The sequence below is a fragment of the Vitis riparia genome, chromosome 4 (assembly GCF_004353265.1).
Source record: "Vitis riparia cultivar Riparia Gloire de Montpellier isolate 1030 chromosome 4, EGFV_Vit.rip_1.0, whole genome shotgun sequence".
Lineage (NCBI taxonomy): Eukaryota > Viridiplantae > Streptophyta > Magnoliopsida > Vitales > Vitaceae > Vitis > Vitis riparia.
In genome coordinates this window covers 4,480,637-4,496,561 of record NC_048434.1, presented here as the reverse complement: position 1 = coordinate 4,496,561, position 15,925 = coordinate 4,480,637, and the positions used below count along the sequence as shown (strand labels likewise).

Below are 15,925 nucleotides of genomic sequence, written 5' to 3'. Positions count from 1 at the left end.
TTTTATTTCTATTCCAATGTACCAAATGCACCTTAAGGATGTTTTGGGAAATAAGATGAAACCTACAAAGTTACATATCATATGCATAAAAAAAAAATCTGAAATAATTGAATTACTTTATTCTCTTGCTTTATTACATAATAACATATCAGTAGCTCCTGGCAAGAAATGATAAGAAGTATTCCTAGAAGGATGACAGAAGGAACTACTCAAGAATCAACTATAAAACCGAGCTTGCCAAGACTAAGCTCCAGTTTCCTCATGGTCGTGCTGGGTATGATTCCTTGAATCAAGTAGCAAAGGAATATCAGCAAAGAATGGCATGTTCTTCTGCTGAAGCTCTTCGCAGTCCTCCGGACTCACTGTTTTTGGATCAAAAGGCTCGCGATCAGGAATAATCAGACCTTGTTTTAAACGACCCAATCTCCGTGCATGGAGGACTTGCTTTGAAGTGACTGGTAGCCGAGTAGACTGAAATTCTTCAAGAGCTGAATGCAAATTTTCCACCCCCCACTTCTCAAGGCATTTACCTAAAACTGCTGCATCCAATACTGACATATTTGTGCTTCTCAGGCCGTGAGGTGTCGTGGGGTGAGCTGCATCTCCAATCAATACCACATTGTCCCAAAAGATTTGTTCTAAAGGATCACAATCATATATGGCATTTAGGAAAGGCTCCTTCGTTTCCTTCATGACTCTCACCAATTCAGGCGCCCAAGCCATCTCTGCTTCTTGGTGCATCTTCTCGATCATGTCGCTGCTGACTTTCATGGTCACTGACTTCCCCTGAATCCAATTTTCAGGTGAACAATAACCGTCTTTATTTTCAAACCCAAAAAGCATATTAAGTAAAATAGAATCAACTCAACCTAAATATTATGTTTTTTATTGATGGATTATTTGATTAGAAATGATAAAAAAAATCCTAAATTTGTAAAAATAATCTCTCATGTTTGAACTTGATACTGTTGTTTATTTAAGGAGCTCATCTTAGAACTTCTTCCTCTAACAATGTTTTTTATTTTTCAAAAAACTTATTTCCCACTGGCTCAATGAGAAGTCACGTATGTAAATCACATCTATGTGGTTAAGAGAAATCGATTTGGGATATCACAAAATCACTGGTGATTAGTGTTCACAACTTGTTTTTGAGGTTTTGGCTAAAAAGTGTCTTGCTTTATGGGATTATTGATCAAACCTTGTTATGTGAAATCATGTGATTGATTTCAGCAACAATGTCAATATGCCCACAATATTTCTATTTGAAATGCTTTTAGTTGAAACGCTTTCGCTATAATTGGTTTTAAGATAATTACTTATCTAAGAGTGTGTTTGATAGTGATCGTAGAAAGTGTTTCTACCATATCTAATACTTGAAATTTTTTATTTTTCAAATATTATAAAAATTAGAAACACTTCCTAAAATCATTGCCAAATGCACTCTAAATAAAACTCCAAAGAGCTTTTTTTTTTTTTTTTTTACTTTTTAAAAATGCTTTCTAACTTTTGGCAAAATCCTTATATTTTCTTTAAAATCATTTTTTTTTACGGTAGAAGTGTTTTGTAAAAGTTCTGCTAAACAAACGCCCGCGAAACACTGGATCCGAAAGCAGAATCAGAATCAGGTTTAGGTGGCGTTTAGGATTAAAGAAACATGAGAAATGGACTGAGAGCAAGCAATCACCTTCATTTCTGGCTGGGGTTGGTTGACATACCATAACCAATTGATCCTTTTGTTTAGAAGCTCATAAATCACGCTGTGAGTTCCTGATCCAAGATCGAAGTATAAACATTTTCCCAGATCCGGATACGCCCTCCGCATCCCTTGTATGGTTTCTGAGTTCTCATTCTCTGAAAAATCAAGAACTCCTCGCCACGCACAATAACCTGAGTACCTGCAAAACAGCACTCATTCTCATAAGATACCGCAAATCCATTTTCTATTTTGATTGATCGATTGATTGATTCACAAACCTCAACTGAAGGTCAGGAAGAAAATGCTCCCGAATTGCAGAGAGACACCCGTCGGCAGCAACGAGCAAATCCCCAACTGTTTCTATGATTTCCCCTGTTTCAAGAACTTTGCTCTTTACTTTCACACAAGATTTATCATCAGAAATGCTGAAAGAGAGGAAGAGGTGACCCCATAGGAAAACGTCCTCAGCTAATGCATTATACAAAAGGCCATGGAGATCAGCCCAATGCGCTGCTCTGAAATTCAAGTTCTCGTCTCTTGTAAGCGTGCCCCTGATCTTCTTACCATCGATTGCTTGGTTCTACTAAGAATTCATAAACATTAGCTTATCAATAAACCCTTTTTCAATTAAACCAAAAAAAGTGTTTGACTCCATGGAAAATAAACACTCCAACAACGGGAAAATCAAGATAACCATGGAAAGGGCGAAGAGAGTAGTGTACTTGATCAATGGTGAGGGGTACGGTGGCTTTGCGGAGAGAATCTGGGTCACCCACCCATGACTCGATGAGTCTCTGAGCCAGAGGGTCGAGTCCGAGTCCGGCGCCGGTGGGGCTTCCGGTGGGGGGTGCGCACGTTTTCTCGAGCACCACCACGTTCCAGCCTGCTAACGTGAGGGCGTGTGCGCAGGACACCCCAGCTATGCTGCCCCCTACAATTATCGCCTTGGGCATGGGCTGCTTCTCAATCTCCCTCGCCATCTTCGCTCCTTTCCCTCTCATCCGCTTGTGACTTGTGAGGTGTATATTTTTAATAAAAGGCGAGGGTCAATGGCAAGTGTTAACAAATTTTTACGCGACACAATAATATTATAATCGTAATGTAAAGGCATGTTTGGTTTTATTACGAAAATTTTAAAAAATAATATATATATATATATATATATATATATATATATATATATATATATATATATATAAGTTTAAATAAATATTTAAAAATAATTTATTAAATTTAAATTTATTTTTATTTTTTATTTTTTTTCTTTCCTATTTTTCTTCAAATTTTGCCAAATAGACGATAGTTAAAGTTTATATTTGGTTTTAAAAAAATTTAAAGGAAGAAAGAAAATAAAAAGGAAAAGGAAAATTAATAAAATATTTTTATATATTATTTTAAATTTTTTTATTTACTTAATTTTTTAATATATAGATTAAATAATGTAATTTTAATTATATTGGGGTTTCTTTAGTAATTATAAATAGAAAAGTCCTTTGAAAATTGTGGAAAACAGCAAACAAACCCTACATCCCTCGTAACTTTCATTTCAAACAAACGGACCCCCTAGAAAATCAACAGGAAAGTTACTGGAACAATCTCCCGTTTTTCCAAACTAGTCCGCTCTTATCTCTCTCAAATACCCTCCTCTTCATACGAATCTGTTATCACCGTGTCCTAGCTTCATTTGCTCCCAGCATTCACCGCCGTACCTTTCTCTCCGTGAAAAAATGGGTGCTGGCCGTGGAGTTTCAATCTCCTTAGATGGAGTGAGGGACAAGAATGTGATGCAGCTGAAGAAGCTCAACACTGCCCTCTTCCCTGTTCGCTACAACGAAAAATACTACGCCGATGCTCTCGCCTCCGGCGAATTCACGAAGCTGGGTCTGATTTTTCATCTGGATTTTGCTTATTTTTTAAATTTCCTTTTTTTTTTGTGATGAATTTTCTTGTTTTTTACTTGTAATAGTGTCTCTTTCTATTCGTGTGTCTGCTGTAGATTCTAGGGTTTTGGTTCTATGAATTGGGAAATGCTGGTTTGAGAATCGAAGTTCATCTGTCATCTAGATTACGACATCTACTGCTCTTTGGGGGTCCTGTGGATTCTAGGGCTTTGGTTCTATGTACTAAAGTTGTGTATTTGTGTTTATACGTTATTGTGTGTATATGGATATAGGTGTTACACCCTCTCCGGCTATTGTTCAATGCGGCATTACATTTAGTTGGTTTTCTTGTTTGACACCTGCAATGATCTCAATGCTGCCTTGTCTGCCCTAGATTCTGGTGTTTTGGTTTTATGCTTTTGAAAATGTTGGTTGTACATGCAGGTATGCAGTTTTTTTTTTTAGTAAGCGAAAAGGAATTGTTGGTTTTATGCATTATTTGAGTTTTGCGTATTATTGCATTGTATTTGCTCTTAGATTAATCTATTTATTGGAATTGAGTTTGATGTTTGATTAGTTTTGGGCCTGTTAGAATGCAAGTTTTGAAGCATGTTTCTGTTTTCAAAAATAAAAACAGAAAACAGGAATCCTGCTTTATAGAAAGGGAAAGGATAACGTAGAGAAGTTTCCTCCTATGAAATTGAAAAGAAAGAAAAAAAAAAGGCTTCTAAAGCTGGGAATGGTAAACATGAAATGCTATCAAACAGGCTATTAAATCGTTCTTCTAGTTATTTTAAACCAACCCACTGTTGGAAAATGAGGTTCGTTGCTCCTGCATTAACTAATAGTTTTGGTTGTGTAGGTGGTATTTTTTAATCTGCCCTTGCTTCTCCCACTGTGTTTTTTCAGGCCCAAAATACATTGTTTATTCTTTCAGTGATTTGAAGATTATGGGCCTCTAAGCACATGTCCTTTTGGAGTTTTGAAGATGTATGGTGGGATTTTGGTGCACTGCTGAAATGTGTTTTAACTTTTATTTTTTCTTGTTTTTGGATTTCTCCCAGTTGTTTGAGGAACCAAAAATGGAGGTTTTGGGCTCCAGCTTCTATTGAAGTGTGTTATGAGTTCCAAAGGAGCTTTATATAGGATATAATGTAATTAAGGTTTATAACATGAGTATTGAAATTTTGCTTTTGAGCTATAATTGTTGCTGTTGAAATTCCTTAAGATATAGTTACCAGTTGCTTTCCTCATAATCAGAAGTGATAAGTGGTGACATTGCAGTACCTGGAAGGTGTATTTGTAAGAAGGGACCTGTTTACTATTCATTCATTAAAAATAATAAAACAAACAGAGATGCTCACTACTGTATGAAAAATTTTCAACGTATATTTCCATGCTGAGGTCCAGCCTCCAGGCAGTTTCTACCATGCCCACCTCCCAGTCCTGTTTCATCCTGATGCGATTCTTTTACCCACTTCTGCACCAAAACTTATAATTTATCACAACAAGCCTCCAAATTGTTAGGAAATGACTCATGCAATAATAGATCTTGCTTATTTAAGATTAGAATGAGTTCCTTTCCATGTTCTTTTTGTTATAACTTAGCTCCATGATCTTCTGAAGGTTTAGCCTTCTTATTTAAGTTTTGGCCCATCGAAGAGTTGAAGGCCTTTTCTTCTCCAACCTTTGTCTCTGAAGCTTGCATTTCAATTGAAGGGAGCAATTAGATGATCTTACATATAAGTTCAAGAGAGGGAAACCAAGACCTAATTGGAGATGATAAGTAAGTTTTTTCTTTATCTGAACCAGAGTCTGTCGCCTAAAGGAGTAAGTTGTGATACAGTTAAACTGATCTTGCTGCATTGATCTAATCCATTACCCCCTTTTTGGTGATCTCTCTCCAACTTGGGTTCACCAAGAGGTTACCACCTTCTGACACAATTGTTGTTAAAGGTTTGACCAGTAGATTTTAAGAATGCAAGATACCAGAAGAAGTAACTTTATTGTCTCTGCAAGTAGTTTATGTTACAAGTACCATTGTGTTTGTTGACTATATTCCAATCAGTCCAACCCCCCATTATAAATTCAACATGCCTATTATTCTCAGAACTAACCATTTACATCCTTTCATCTCTTGAACAACTCATTTTAGGCACCTATATTCAAAGTTTGCCATTGTGGAACAATGACCTGGTTTTGACCATGTGCTTAGGATGTAGACCCACCTTTTCATGGTTTGCTGCCCTATACTAAGGGGAATATTCTCATTGAATTTGTGTCTTGGAAACAATATGTCAAGAGTTCACTTGCATAATTTGCATAGTTCGTGAATCAGTTGTATTTAAGAAACATCATTTACTGGACTGCTTGGTGGTGATGCACACACCACCAGAAATTCTTTTTGGCTATGCTAGGTGTTGATTCACAAACACAAGATTCTTACTTTTTGTTTTTATTATAGCCAGTATATATTGAATTAAATGGAAGATAATTCTCAACGGTTCTTAGAAAGTACAGATCATGGATACAAACACAGATATGATGTCCTTTTGTGATCAGATCCATTGCAGGGAGATGCTTTCTCATTATTTAATGATCTATGAATACACATTTTATGTTGCTATATTGACCAACATATTGCCCTTTTCACTCTTTGATAACCTGTGCAGACACAATTTTTTTTTTTGTTTTATGTAATGACTTATGAGTCTTATGACCAACACATTAGCTTAAACTACAGTGAAAATTCTCTCTAGTTCTTCCACAGAAGTTCATCTGTGCAGGTGAAAAAAAAACCACAAGCACATATAAATATGCATATTCTCTGAATCATATTTATAAAAACAATATGTATAACAATGTCAACTAGTCAGGATTTTGGGGAGTTGCCATGTCCATCACCCTGAATTTTCATCCAAGAGAACCTCTCATATTCATGTTCATAAATCACACATAGTGTTCTGTCTTTACCATGTTTTCCCTTTTTTTGTGCAGCATACTACAGTGATATTTGTGTTGGTTCAATTGCATGCCGACTTGAAAAGAAGGAGGGTGGGACTGTTCGTGTTTACATCATGACACTAGGTGTTTTGGCTCCATATCGTGGGCTAGGGATTGGTGAGTAAACAACTTGTCTTCCTCATGTTCCAGTTCTTGTATGGGGGGGTGTTGGGAGACAAGAGCTTCAAAATTTTTCTACTTCATTATCACTTTGAACATCTGCTAAACCATGTCTGAGAAGTTCCGGAGGAGTGGAGGTCGTTCAAAAGAATTATTTCAACATGTCTCCTTGTTGAAAGTGTGGTCAAATTTAATTAGTATGAACTCTTAGGAATTACAATAACTTGTTAAATGTAAAATCATAAGAGCAAGAAAAATCACTTCTCTCAATTTAACAGTTTCTTTCCTTATGGGAAAGCCAACCAAAGTTTGGAGCAATGAATGTTTTGGCATTTGCAAGTTTGATTGATCAGAATTCTGGGATTTGTGCAGGTACAAAGCTGCTGAACCATGTTCTTGATCTCTGTTCGAAGCAGAACATTCCTGAGGTCTACTTGCATGTGCAGACAAACAATGAAGACGCCATCAATTTTTATAAGAAATTTGGGTTTGAAATCACTGATACCATCCAGAATTATTACACCAACATTACCCCGCCAGACTGCTATGTTGTTACCAAGTACATCAGCCAACCTCAAACCAAGAAATAACTTCCCAAAACTAGAACCCATTGGGTATTGGTCCTTACTAAACTTCGAGTAGCATCAATTATACTTGAGAGAGTTTTATCTAATTTTTCTTTTTGAGTTTTGAGAGATGCTTAGTCCCTTATACTTGGGAGTTTATCTGATTTTTGAGGTGCTAAAGATGCTAAAATGCGTAAGTGAGGTGGGTTATCGACTGTTCATTTGCAACTTCTCTGATGAATTGCTTCTTGCCTACATTCCTCTTTAGCTTATAGACACGTCTGAAACTTCTGTATTTTTTAGGGAACAGCCAAAGGTTTCCTGCAGTTTGATAAACATCGCATAATGTGGCAATAAAAGCAAAAATAATGTCATAGTTCTACTTGGCTGTTATTTGTAATGGCTCCAAATTCTTCCTTTTATGGTCCTGTGATGAATCTTCCCAAAGCCATGAATTGTTGTTTCACAGTCTGGTCATTTTAGGGGAGGTTCATCAGAAATTTAAGGCCTGAGTCCTCTAACTTAAATTTTTTCTTTTTAAGTTTCTTTAAAGCAAAATTTTAGCTGAGAACAACTTTTGAATTTGGATAATGGGACTGGCTCCAAGACTTAATTTCAAAAGCCAGGAGATGCTTAGTTGAGTCTGTTCCTCGGCAATGCTTCTTTCGAAATTGAAGAACATATCAAGTGTCAGCATGGGTTGCTGAAAATTTTACCATTTTTGTTTTCCTAAACATGTAAGAAAAGTTGTGATGAGTGTTTTTTGTTTCACTATACTATTCCTTTACTTCCAGTCCAGATTATTGAAATCTAAGCTTATATTGTTCTGTTTTTGGTTGGAAAGGAAAGATATTATGAATATTAGTTATCTTCAAACTTCAAAGCAACTATACTTACAGCAGGGTCTCTCAGCCGGTGTGTTCATCGTCTCTACCTTACTTGAAGGCATTGCACTTCCTGATAGATGATCCCATTCCCTGCTACCTGAGAGGACCTCAGTTTCTCTAATTCTCTTGGTTGATGACGTTATGTATGGTCTAGAAATTATATATGATCCTCTTTCCTTGTTCTTGAAGCATTTGGAAGGAGTGGAATAACAGAATTTTCGAATATGGTGTACGTTTTGGTCACTTTTGGGAAACTCTTTTCCACTTGAATCTTGGTTTGAAATGATCTGGGGATTCTTCTCAAGCCATTCCTACATTTCTTCCCATGATGTTGTAGTGGGCCATGTTTTGCACTAGGTGTGCTTCCTACGTACTAGGAACTGACCCCTTTCTTCTTCCTTGCTTAATAATATATTACCTGATTTACCTACTAAAATGTATAATAGGAAAAAACCAGGGGGTTGTTTGGAAATTGTTTTTGAAAACTATCTTCTGTTTTTTGAAGAAAAAACATTAAAGAATATTTTTGGGAAAAAAAAAATTCTTTTTAGAATTCAATTTTCAAACCTAATTTTGTTTTTTAAAATTCCAGACTACTACACTTAAAAATTATTTTTTAGAACTTTTTTCAAAAGTATTTTCCAAACAGAGCTTCAAAGTACCTATTCTGTGTCTACTGAATTCCTCATCCCCATCATTGAAAATGCACCAAAAAAAAAAAAAAATTAAACTGGTGGACAAAGATACAAAGAATGAGGTAAGTACAAATGACTCTCAAGTACAAATAAATGAAATTAAGATATAAAACTAAGGACATAAAACAATAGGATATAAATGGCATGACTTGATTAGCTTTAATTTTGGAAGGTGTACTATAATCAGACCAATATAATGCCCCCACCTGCCAAGGCCAAAGAGCTAAATATCAAGATGCACGCATAAAAGAAGAAGAAAAGAAAACAAAAAGACTACATTACAGAAAAAATTTCAAAGGTTCTAGTGGCATACAGGGAGCAGACACATCTGCTGCTCCTGGACCACAAGGTATAGAATTGAATATACAAATTCCCATTTACAAAGGAGAACCAGCTTATTTTGATAAATATGACATCAAATTGAAATTCTAATACATATGTACATAACCTGTTGTCACCCTCAACAAGATGATGCTGCTAATTTGCAGAAGTAACAAGGTATAGAATTGAATATACAAATTCCAATTTACAAAGGTGAACCAGCTTATTTTGATAAATATGACATCAAATTGAAATTCTAATACATATGTGCATAACCTGTTGTCACCCTCAACAAGATGATGCTGCTAATTTGCAGAAGTCCACCATCTTTGAATGTGAATTGGCTGCTCAATAAGCCACACCACCAGAAAAACTATCCCCATCGTGAAGTAAACTCTCTGTCAGCCAATAACCATCCCATGAACCACCAACCCTCTGCCAATAAGAAGCCATGAGTCAAATTTAGGTATTAAGTGTGCATTTGTGTTGAAGTGTGATTTGCAAACCTGAAACATGGTGAATTGAAATATTTCTTCTTCCTCTGGACGAGTTCCTCGAATCCAAACCCGCTGCTTGAATCGGTTCTGTTTTATAGTTTGTAATGACATACCAGCTAATTAGATAAAAGCGGCAAATTTACTTGAAGAGGAGTTAACTATTAAGACTCAAAAACTCAGAAGCTCGTTATTAGCTCTCCGTTGAAGAACACCACTCAGATTTCAACATATCTGCTAATGAAATGACAAGCAATTTTTACCTCCTTCACCCACAAACTGCTCAAGATCTTTCTTTCCCTATGACAAAGCAACACTCGATAGGATGAATGGTGGAAAATCCGTCGGAACCGTTCAAACTGCACAGATGGTAAAGAATCCAACCAAGAACAGGCATTAGCATATACAGAGTTCACAAATCATGAAAAAAATTCAAATGTTTAAATTTCACTGACCTGCCCCAAATCAAAGAAGGGCCCAAAGTAGGTAGACCTTTCAAAGGGATCAAATCCAGCAAACTATCACAACAAAAGAAAAGAGTGTTCTGATAACATGCAATTTCCTCAATGACACAAAAACCAGCAAAAACCAGGGTTCATGGTAGAAGTTACCCTGTACATAACCTCAATCCCATAATCTTGACGGGGTTGGTCATTATACTTCAATGCATCAAGCTGGTACTGAACAGCTTCTTCTGCACTAAACTATAACAAGAGTTTAAAAGTAGATTGACATGCTGTAAAGGAACAAGAATGACTTTTTAAACTCAGTTGCAAAGTCAGGAAGTTACATTCAGCCTGGGACCAAACGGTCTTTTCCTGCGAGACTCAAGCCTGCCGTTTGAACAAAAGAAAAGAACAATAAATAAATAATAGAAAAAAGAAAAAAGAATGAAAGAAAGAGCATTACCAATTAGTACAAATTAGACTGGTTTGGTTCTACAGAAGAAGGATAGATGTGTTTAGCATTGGGTCTGGTTGAACACAGCATTGGCAGTGAAACCACAAATCTGAACCTAACCCACTAGCAGTTGCTCATACCATCACAAAGAAGTAAACTATTCTACAATAACCCTCTTTCCTATTCTGATATTTTTTTTTTTATCATCTGCAGACTAATAACTGAATAATTAGGTATTCTTATATTCAACCTGTCACCACACTCAAAGCTGGTGTTTACTTCACACACAACATTCAGGTAGATTGCTTCCTAGGTAATATACAGTTAATGCAAATCAAATAAGGCCTTTTGCATAAGAAGTTGTGAATGGGTTCAGATTTTCCACTATAAAGAAATGATGGGTTAAAAGAGGAAGCCCTTGCTATATTTGATATAAAAAGACAGAAGCTTTGGATCATGGTTTACCAAACTAACAAAAGAATGAACACACAGATGAAAACTTTACAAGAAATGCCACCCCTCCTTGGCAAATTACTAGAAGATGGTATCTCTTGCTGTGAAAGTATTATTAGAACTAGTCATGAATTCAGCAACTGCCTCAACAGACCAGAAGAGGCCAGCCACTTCATCCATGTGGATCCAAAATCGGGCAAGCTCCTCAGGTCGAGGCTCCAAGCCCAAGTGCCTGGACACATACCCATCTTTGGGATATGAGATGGTAGGGGAACAGCCCGGCTGAATAGTTCCCTCATTATGGTCAGTGCCTGACCATGACTCGTCACACATGCTGAGCAAGGCAGGCCGACTAATGCCACCATAACTGTCTCTCTCTGACTAGTTCAGTGGGGCCTATCTCCTCAAAGTTAGCATGGCAGATTGTTAGGCATTGACCTATCCTGTCAGAAAGGGACATTCCTAATTGTCTGTGGGTCATCACTTAGGCAGACTTGACCAACCAATGGTGACCAGGGCATTGTGATCATGGCACCGCTTGAGAGGTCATAGTGGACTAACCAATAACAATAAAACACTCTTTCGGCAGGCTAGCCCAACATTAGTCAACGTGATCATGGCCAACCAGCCATGGTTAGGTTAACAACAATATATATGAGCATTGGATCCTCTTACAATCCTAATCCATCATTCATGCTCAACTTCATACTCCACATTTGCAGCTGAGGTTGAATCCTCAATTTTGAGCCAATTGTTTTGTGTAAGCATTATTAGGCGACCTTGGGCTAACTTGATCGTCGAAGGGGCATAGTTGGAAACCCCTCGACTATCCTTGTTTGTAAAAGCTTGTCCTAGTAGTACAAGCCGACTCATTCGATCACCAGGCAGCAGGGCAAGGGTGTTGTTGGACTCACCCATCTACCAACCCACATTGGAAGTCCATGCACCAACAGTTCACACCGAATGTGGGAAACAGACAACAAGCCGTGAAAGTTACATGGTGACCACCTAGCTGCAAGCACCATAGAAGATGAATAGACTCCCACTCCTACTTTGGAGGAGCACTTCACGACAATGCAAGAGACATGGAAACTAAATTGGAGTACCAGAAGCAGGTGGAGGAGGTGTGGAGGATGACCGAAAGACTACACCATGAGAATAAAAGCCCTAGCTGCTTGAGTGAGCATGGCCACCTAAGCTCACTCAACAACCACCAAGCCCTCAATAAAGGTCGGTCACTATGAGGCGGGGACATTATCAAACAATCCATGCAATCTAGTGTCATGCAAGCCCCCAGTGATGGAAGTGGCAAGTCATGCCTACTCTTTGGGCTCCTTGATGGTTGACTGGTTGAACCAGGTGAAAAAGCTAGTGCAGGTTTGGCACCTAGCTCAATACATGCACGAAACTCATAAGACAGCCCTTACCGAGGAAGTAACTGCACGGCAAGCATCAACAACCTTACTATCTCAACTCAATCCTAGACCTATTACACATGCTACCATGACAAACTTGTGAATTCACAACGGAAAGCTAAGACCTAGGCAGAGTCAATGATCAGGCAAGTTGCATAGGCTGCCTAAATCAATAATGTGCAGTATGTGTTCACACTCGAGAGGATGATACCTATAGCCAAGTCAATATCCTTCATAGAGATGGACTTGCTCCCGCACCTCCTACCCACATGAAGACACCCTTGTGTTGAAGCTAAATGTTGCAAACATCGACGTATGTCAGATACTAATCAATCAAGTCAGTTGGGTGACTTTATTGCATGTATCCACCAACAGGCAGATGTATCTCACTCTTGCAGCTTTCGAGCACCTGGGCAGGTCCTTAACTAGATTCAACGGCTCCACTGTAGTCTCCCTTGGATATGTCATTCTGCTAGTGATTGTTGGGTCAATCATTATGATAATCCATTTCTCTGTACTGGAGGACCCTTCGCCCTCTAATGCCATTCTAAGGAGAGCTTGGATCCATAAGATAAAGGCAAGACTGTCTACTTACTATTAGAAGATCAACTACTTGACCACCCAAGAGCAGATTGACAAATTTAGCAACTAGTTATCTGTGCAATGAAGCTATCAAATAACCACGCAAGGCCGCATAGGAGGAGGATGCACTAGGAGGCATACAAGATCACACCAGATAGCAATTCCTAAACAACTTCTGCTTAAGTCTAAATGAGTAGCCTAGACCTGTTTAGAGATGACAGTGAATAGTAAGTGTTTTTGGGTGTAAATCTGGCCACTAGGGAAAGAAGCAAACTAATGAGGCTATCGAGGGTGAATACAAACATCTTTTCATAGAAGCATTTGAACATGAAAGGTACAAGTCTAGAGGTAGCTTGCCACCATCTGAATGTCTAGCCTGAGTGGCACCCAATCAAACAAAAAATGTGATGGTTCCATAAAGAGTGACACTGAATCATTAGGGAGGAAGTTGATCGGCTACTTGAAGCTAGATTCATCAAAGAAGTAAATATCTGGACAAGTTGGCCAACATTGTGTTCATGCTGGAGAAGAACAAAAAATGGAGGGTCCATGTAGACTTTACCAACCTGAATGATGTCTGCCCAAAAGACATCGAGAATTGACTAGATTGTCAACACCATAGCCAAACACAAATTGCTATCATTTAGTGATGCCTTCTCTGGATTCAATCAAATACCCATCTGCCCTCTGGATGTGGACAATACCATCTTCATCATCAATAAGGATCCCATCTGCTACAATGTCATGACATTTTAGACTAAAGAGCACTAGTCTTACAATGGTGGCAAGGTAAAGAGTGGGTTGTTAAGCTTGAGGACAGGTGGAAATGATCAAGAGGTAAGCATTGTATGCTACTAATAGGCAGTGTCAATTGAGAGCTTCAAATCCATCTAAGAACAAGTGACAAAGGTTGAGGCCATTTGAAGCAAATCACCACTAAGATGTGAGGAAGTGGTTGACTAATTTATGGCATGTGGGAGTTCTTGGATTGAGCTTTGATCATCTAACCTAAAAACTAATTGGTATCTAGTGAGGGTAGACTAAGTCTTTTATGACATTCAAACACCATCATTTGGGTGACTCATCCCCGAGCATAAGAGCAACATTATTACACCTAACAATCCCTCCCCTAATATGATACTTCATGGCCCAAATCCATAACCCTTAGCTCTAATACTAATTCTTGAATCGAGTTTTAATAATCTCATTTAAAATCAATTACTGTCCAATGAGGGTAAGCTAAGCCTTTCATGGCATTTGACCACCATCATTTAGGCAACTCATTCTCGAACTTAAGAGTGACATTGTTGTACTCTAACAAGAGTTAGGTTTCGGTACCAATAAACAGTGTGCCTAGCAGGTAGGTCATTCTCTGCATACATGAAGTCACCAAAGAGCTTGTGGGAGACTTATTCAGAGAGGTCTAAGCGTGCTTATAAACTCATTGTAGGGTAATATACAAGTTGGGTGGATTACCTAATAACCTTATTGCCTTATGTTGCTTTCCTTTGTTGCATCTTGTGTGTGGGTTAAAGAAGGTTGGCTTAAAAGGCTTCTAAGCGCTGCACAAAGTGAAAAATTTGTGGGCAACTTTCTTGGGTGTGACACCAACCAACCTTGGTTAGGTCAATGATGGTAACCTTGTTTGTATCCCTTACAACCAAATCCATCACCCACACTCAACTTCACACTACACACTTGGAGCTAAGGTCGAATCCCCAACCTTAAGCCAATTGTTTCGTGTAAGCATTATTGACAACCTTGGACTAACTTATCGCTGGAGAGACATAGTCAGGAACCTCCTCATCACCCTTTTTTCCAGGAACTTGTCCTAACAGAGCAACAAGGAGAGGTTGTTGTTGGACTTACCCATCTACTGACCCACATTGGAATTCCATGCACCAACATGGACTATATCTAGTATACAATTCGTTAAATCATAACTGCTATCTACTTTCAAAAACTTGGCCTCCTTGACCTACTGGCTACTTTCAAAATGTTTGTAGCATATGAGTGGGGATCAAAGAACACCCCAAGCATTCCTGGAATCCTTAACCAATAAAACATTCCACAAATCTTCTCCTTTTCCAACCTCTGAACCAATCTTAGCACTAAAACTATGGATGCACTTTTCCAAGTTTGACTCATGTTTTCAGGTTTCTGGAAAGTGTGTATTGGATCCTGAAACTGTGGGCAGGTAATGGACTTAAGCTTCAATTTTTTTGCATGAAATGGCCCCATGCAAGGCAAGCCCACGAAAGGTTCTCAGAAAATGATCCATTGAAAAGTTTTCCCCCCAAAATTCGTAACCAAAAACTACTATTTGCTACTCCCAGCAATCCTATTAAATTGCAATCCAACACATGATCCAATAACTTCCTAAAATTATCGTTACTGTCCCTCCACACATCAAACTGCTCCTCACATATATCCAATAAACATAATTGCCTGCCATTTCAATTTTCCAAGACTTTTTTAACTCATATTTTTATTAAGACGCGAAAATTTAATTGTGTCAAGAACCAAAACAGCTTCATATCAAATCAAAACCCAAAAGCGCAAACTCCGAAATTGTCGATACAATTGAATTACAGAGAGAGAAGGAGAGAATTACCAATCTGCGGAGAGAAAATCAGGAACGTCAGCAGAAGCTCTGATGCGAGAGCTAAGAGAGACGCTCACAGGTTTGTCACCATGGAAAGGCTTGGAGAAAAGAGAGATGGATTGAGGAGATGATAAAGAGGAACAAAACGACATCGTATTCACCTCAACTCTCTCTCTCTCTGAAATGTTCCGATGAGTGATGGGATGATGAACGGTATTTGAGGATGGAGGAGCCTTGTTTCCCTTTTTGATGTGGACCGTCGGATGAAGCCAAAAGGGCATCCAACAGTGGAAAGGTGAAGAGCTAAC

The 15,925-nt window shown here is 38.2% G+C and overlaps 3 protein-coding genes across 3 annotated transcripts; 1 reads left to right on the top strand and 2 right to left on the bottom strand.

Moving 5' to 3' along the window:
• Window positions 1-82: 82 nt before the first annotated feature.
• LOC117913027 (aurachin C monooxygenase/isomerase) lies at window positions 83-2,704 on the bottom strand. The gene is made up of 4 exons (XM_034827875.1): window positions 2,419-2,704; window positions 1,975-2,276; window positions 1,685-1,895; window positions 83-786 (listed from the first exon to the last, which is right to left on the bottom strand). The coding sequence occupies exons 1-4, from the start codon at window positions 2,695-2,697 to the stop codon at window positions 244-246; spliced, it is 1,335 nt and encodes a 444-aa protein (XP_034683766.1). The 5' UTR covers window positions 2,698-2,704; the 3' UTR covers window positions 83-243.
• Window positions 2,705-3,221: 517 nt separating this feature from the next.
• On the top strand, window positions 3,222-7,658 carry LOC117911991 (N-alpha-acetyltransferase 50). Its single transcript, XM_034826390.1, has 3 exons — window positions 3,222-3,577; window positions 6,574-6,696; window positions 7,072-7,658. Exons 1-3 carry the CDS (start codon window positions 3,424-3,426, stop codon window positions 7,287-7,289), a joined length of 495 nt encoding a protein of 164 aa, XP_034682281.1. The 5' UTR covers window positions 3,222-3,423; the 3' UTR covers window positions 7,290-7,658.
• Window positions 7,659-9,103: 1,445 nt separating this feature from the next.
• LOC117912618 lies at window positions 9,104-15,918 on the bottom strand. The gene is made up of 7 exons (XM_034827286.1): window positions 15,627-15,918; window positions 10,453-10,495; window positions 10,274-10,366; window positions 10,118-10,180; window positions 9,926-10,021; window positions 9,675-9,752; window positions 9,104-9,603 (listed from the first exon to the last, which is right to left on the bottom strand). The coding sequence occupies exons 1-7, from the start codon at window positions 15,896-15,898 to the stop codon at window positions 9,517-9,519; spliced, it is 732 nt and encodes a 243-aa protein (XP_034683177.1). The 5' UTR covers window positions 15,899-15,918; the 3' UTR covers window positions 9,104-9,516.
• Window positions 15,919-15,925: the final 7 nt, after the last annotated feature.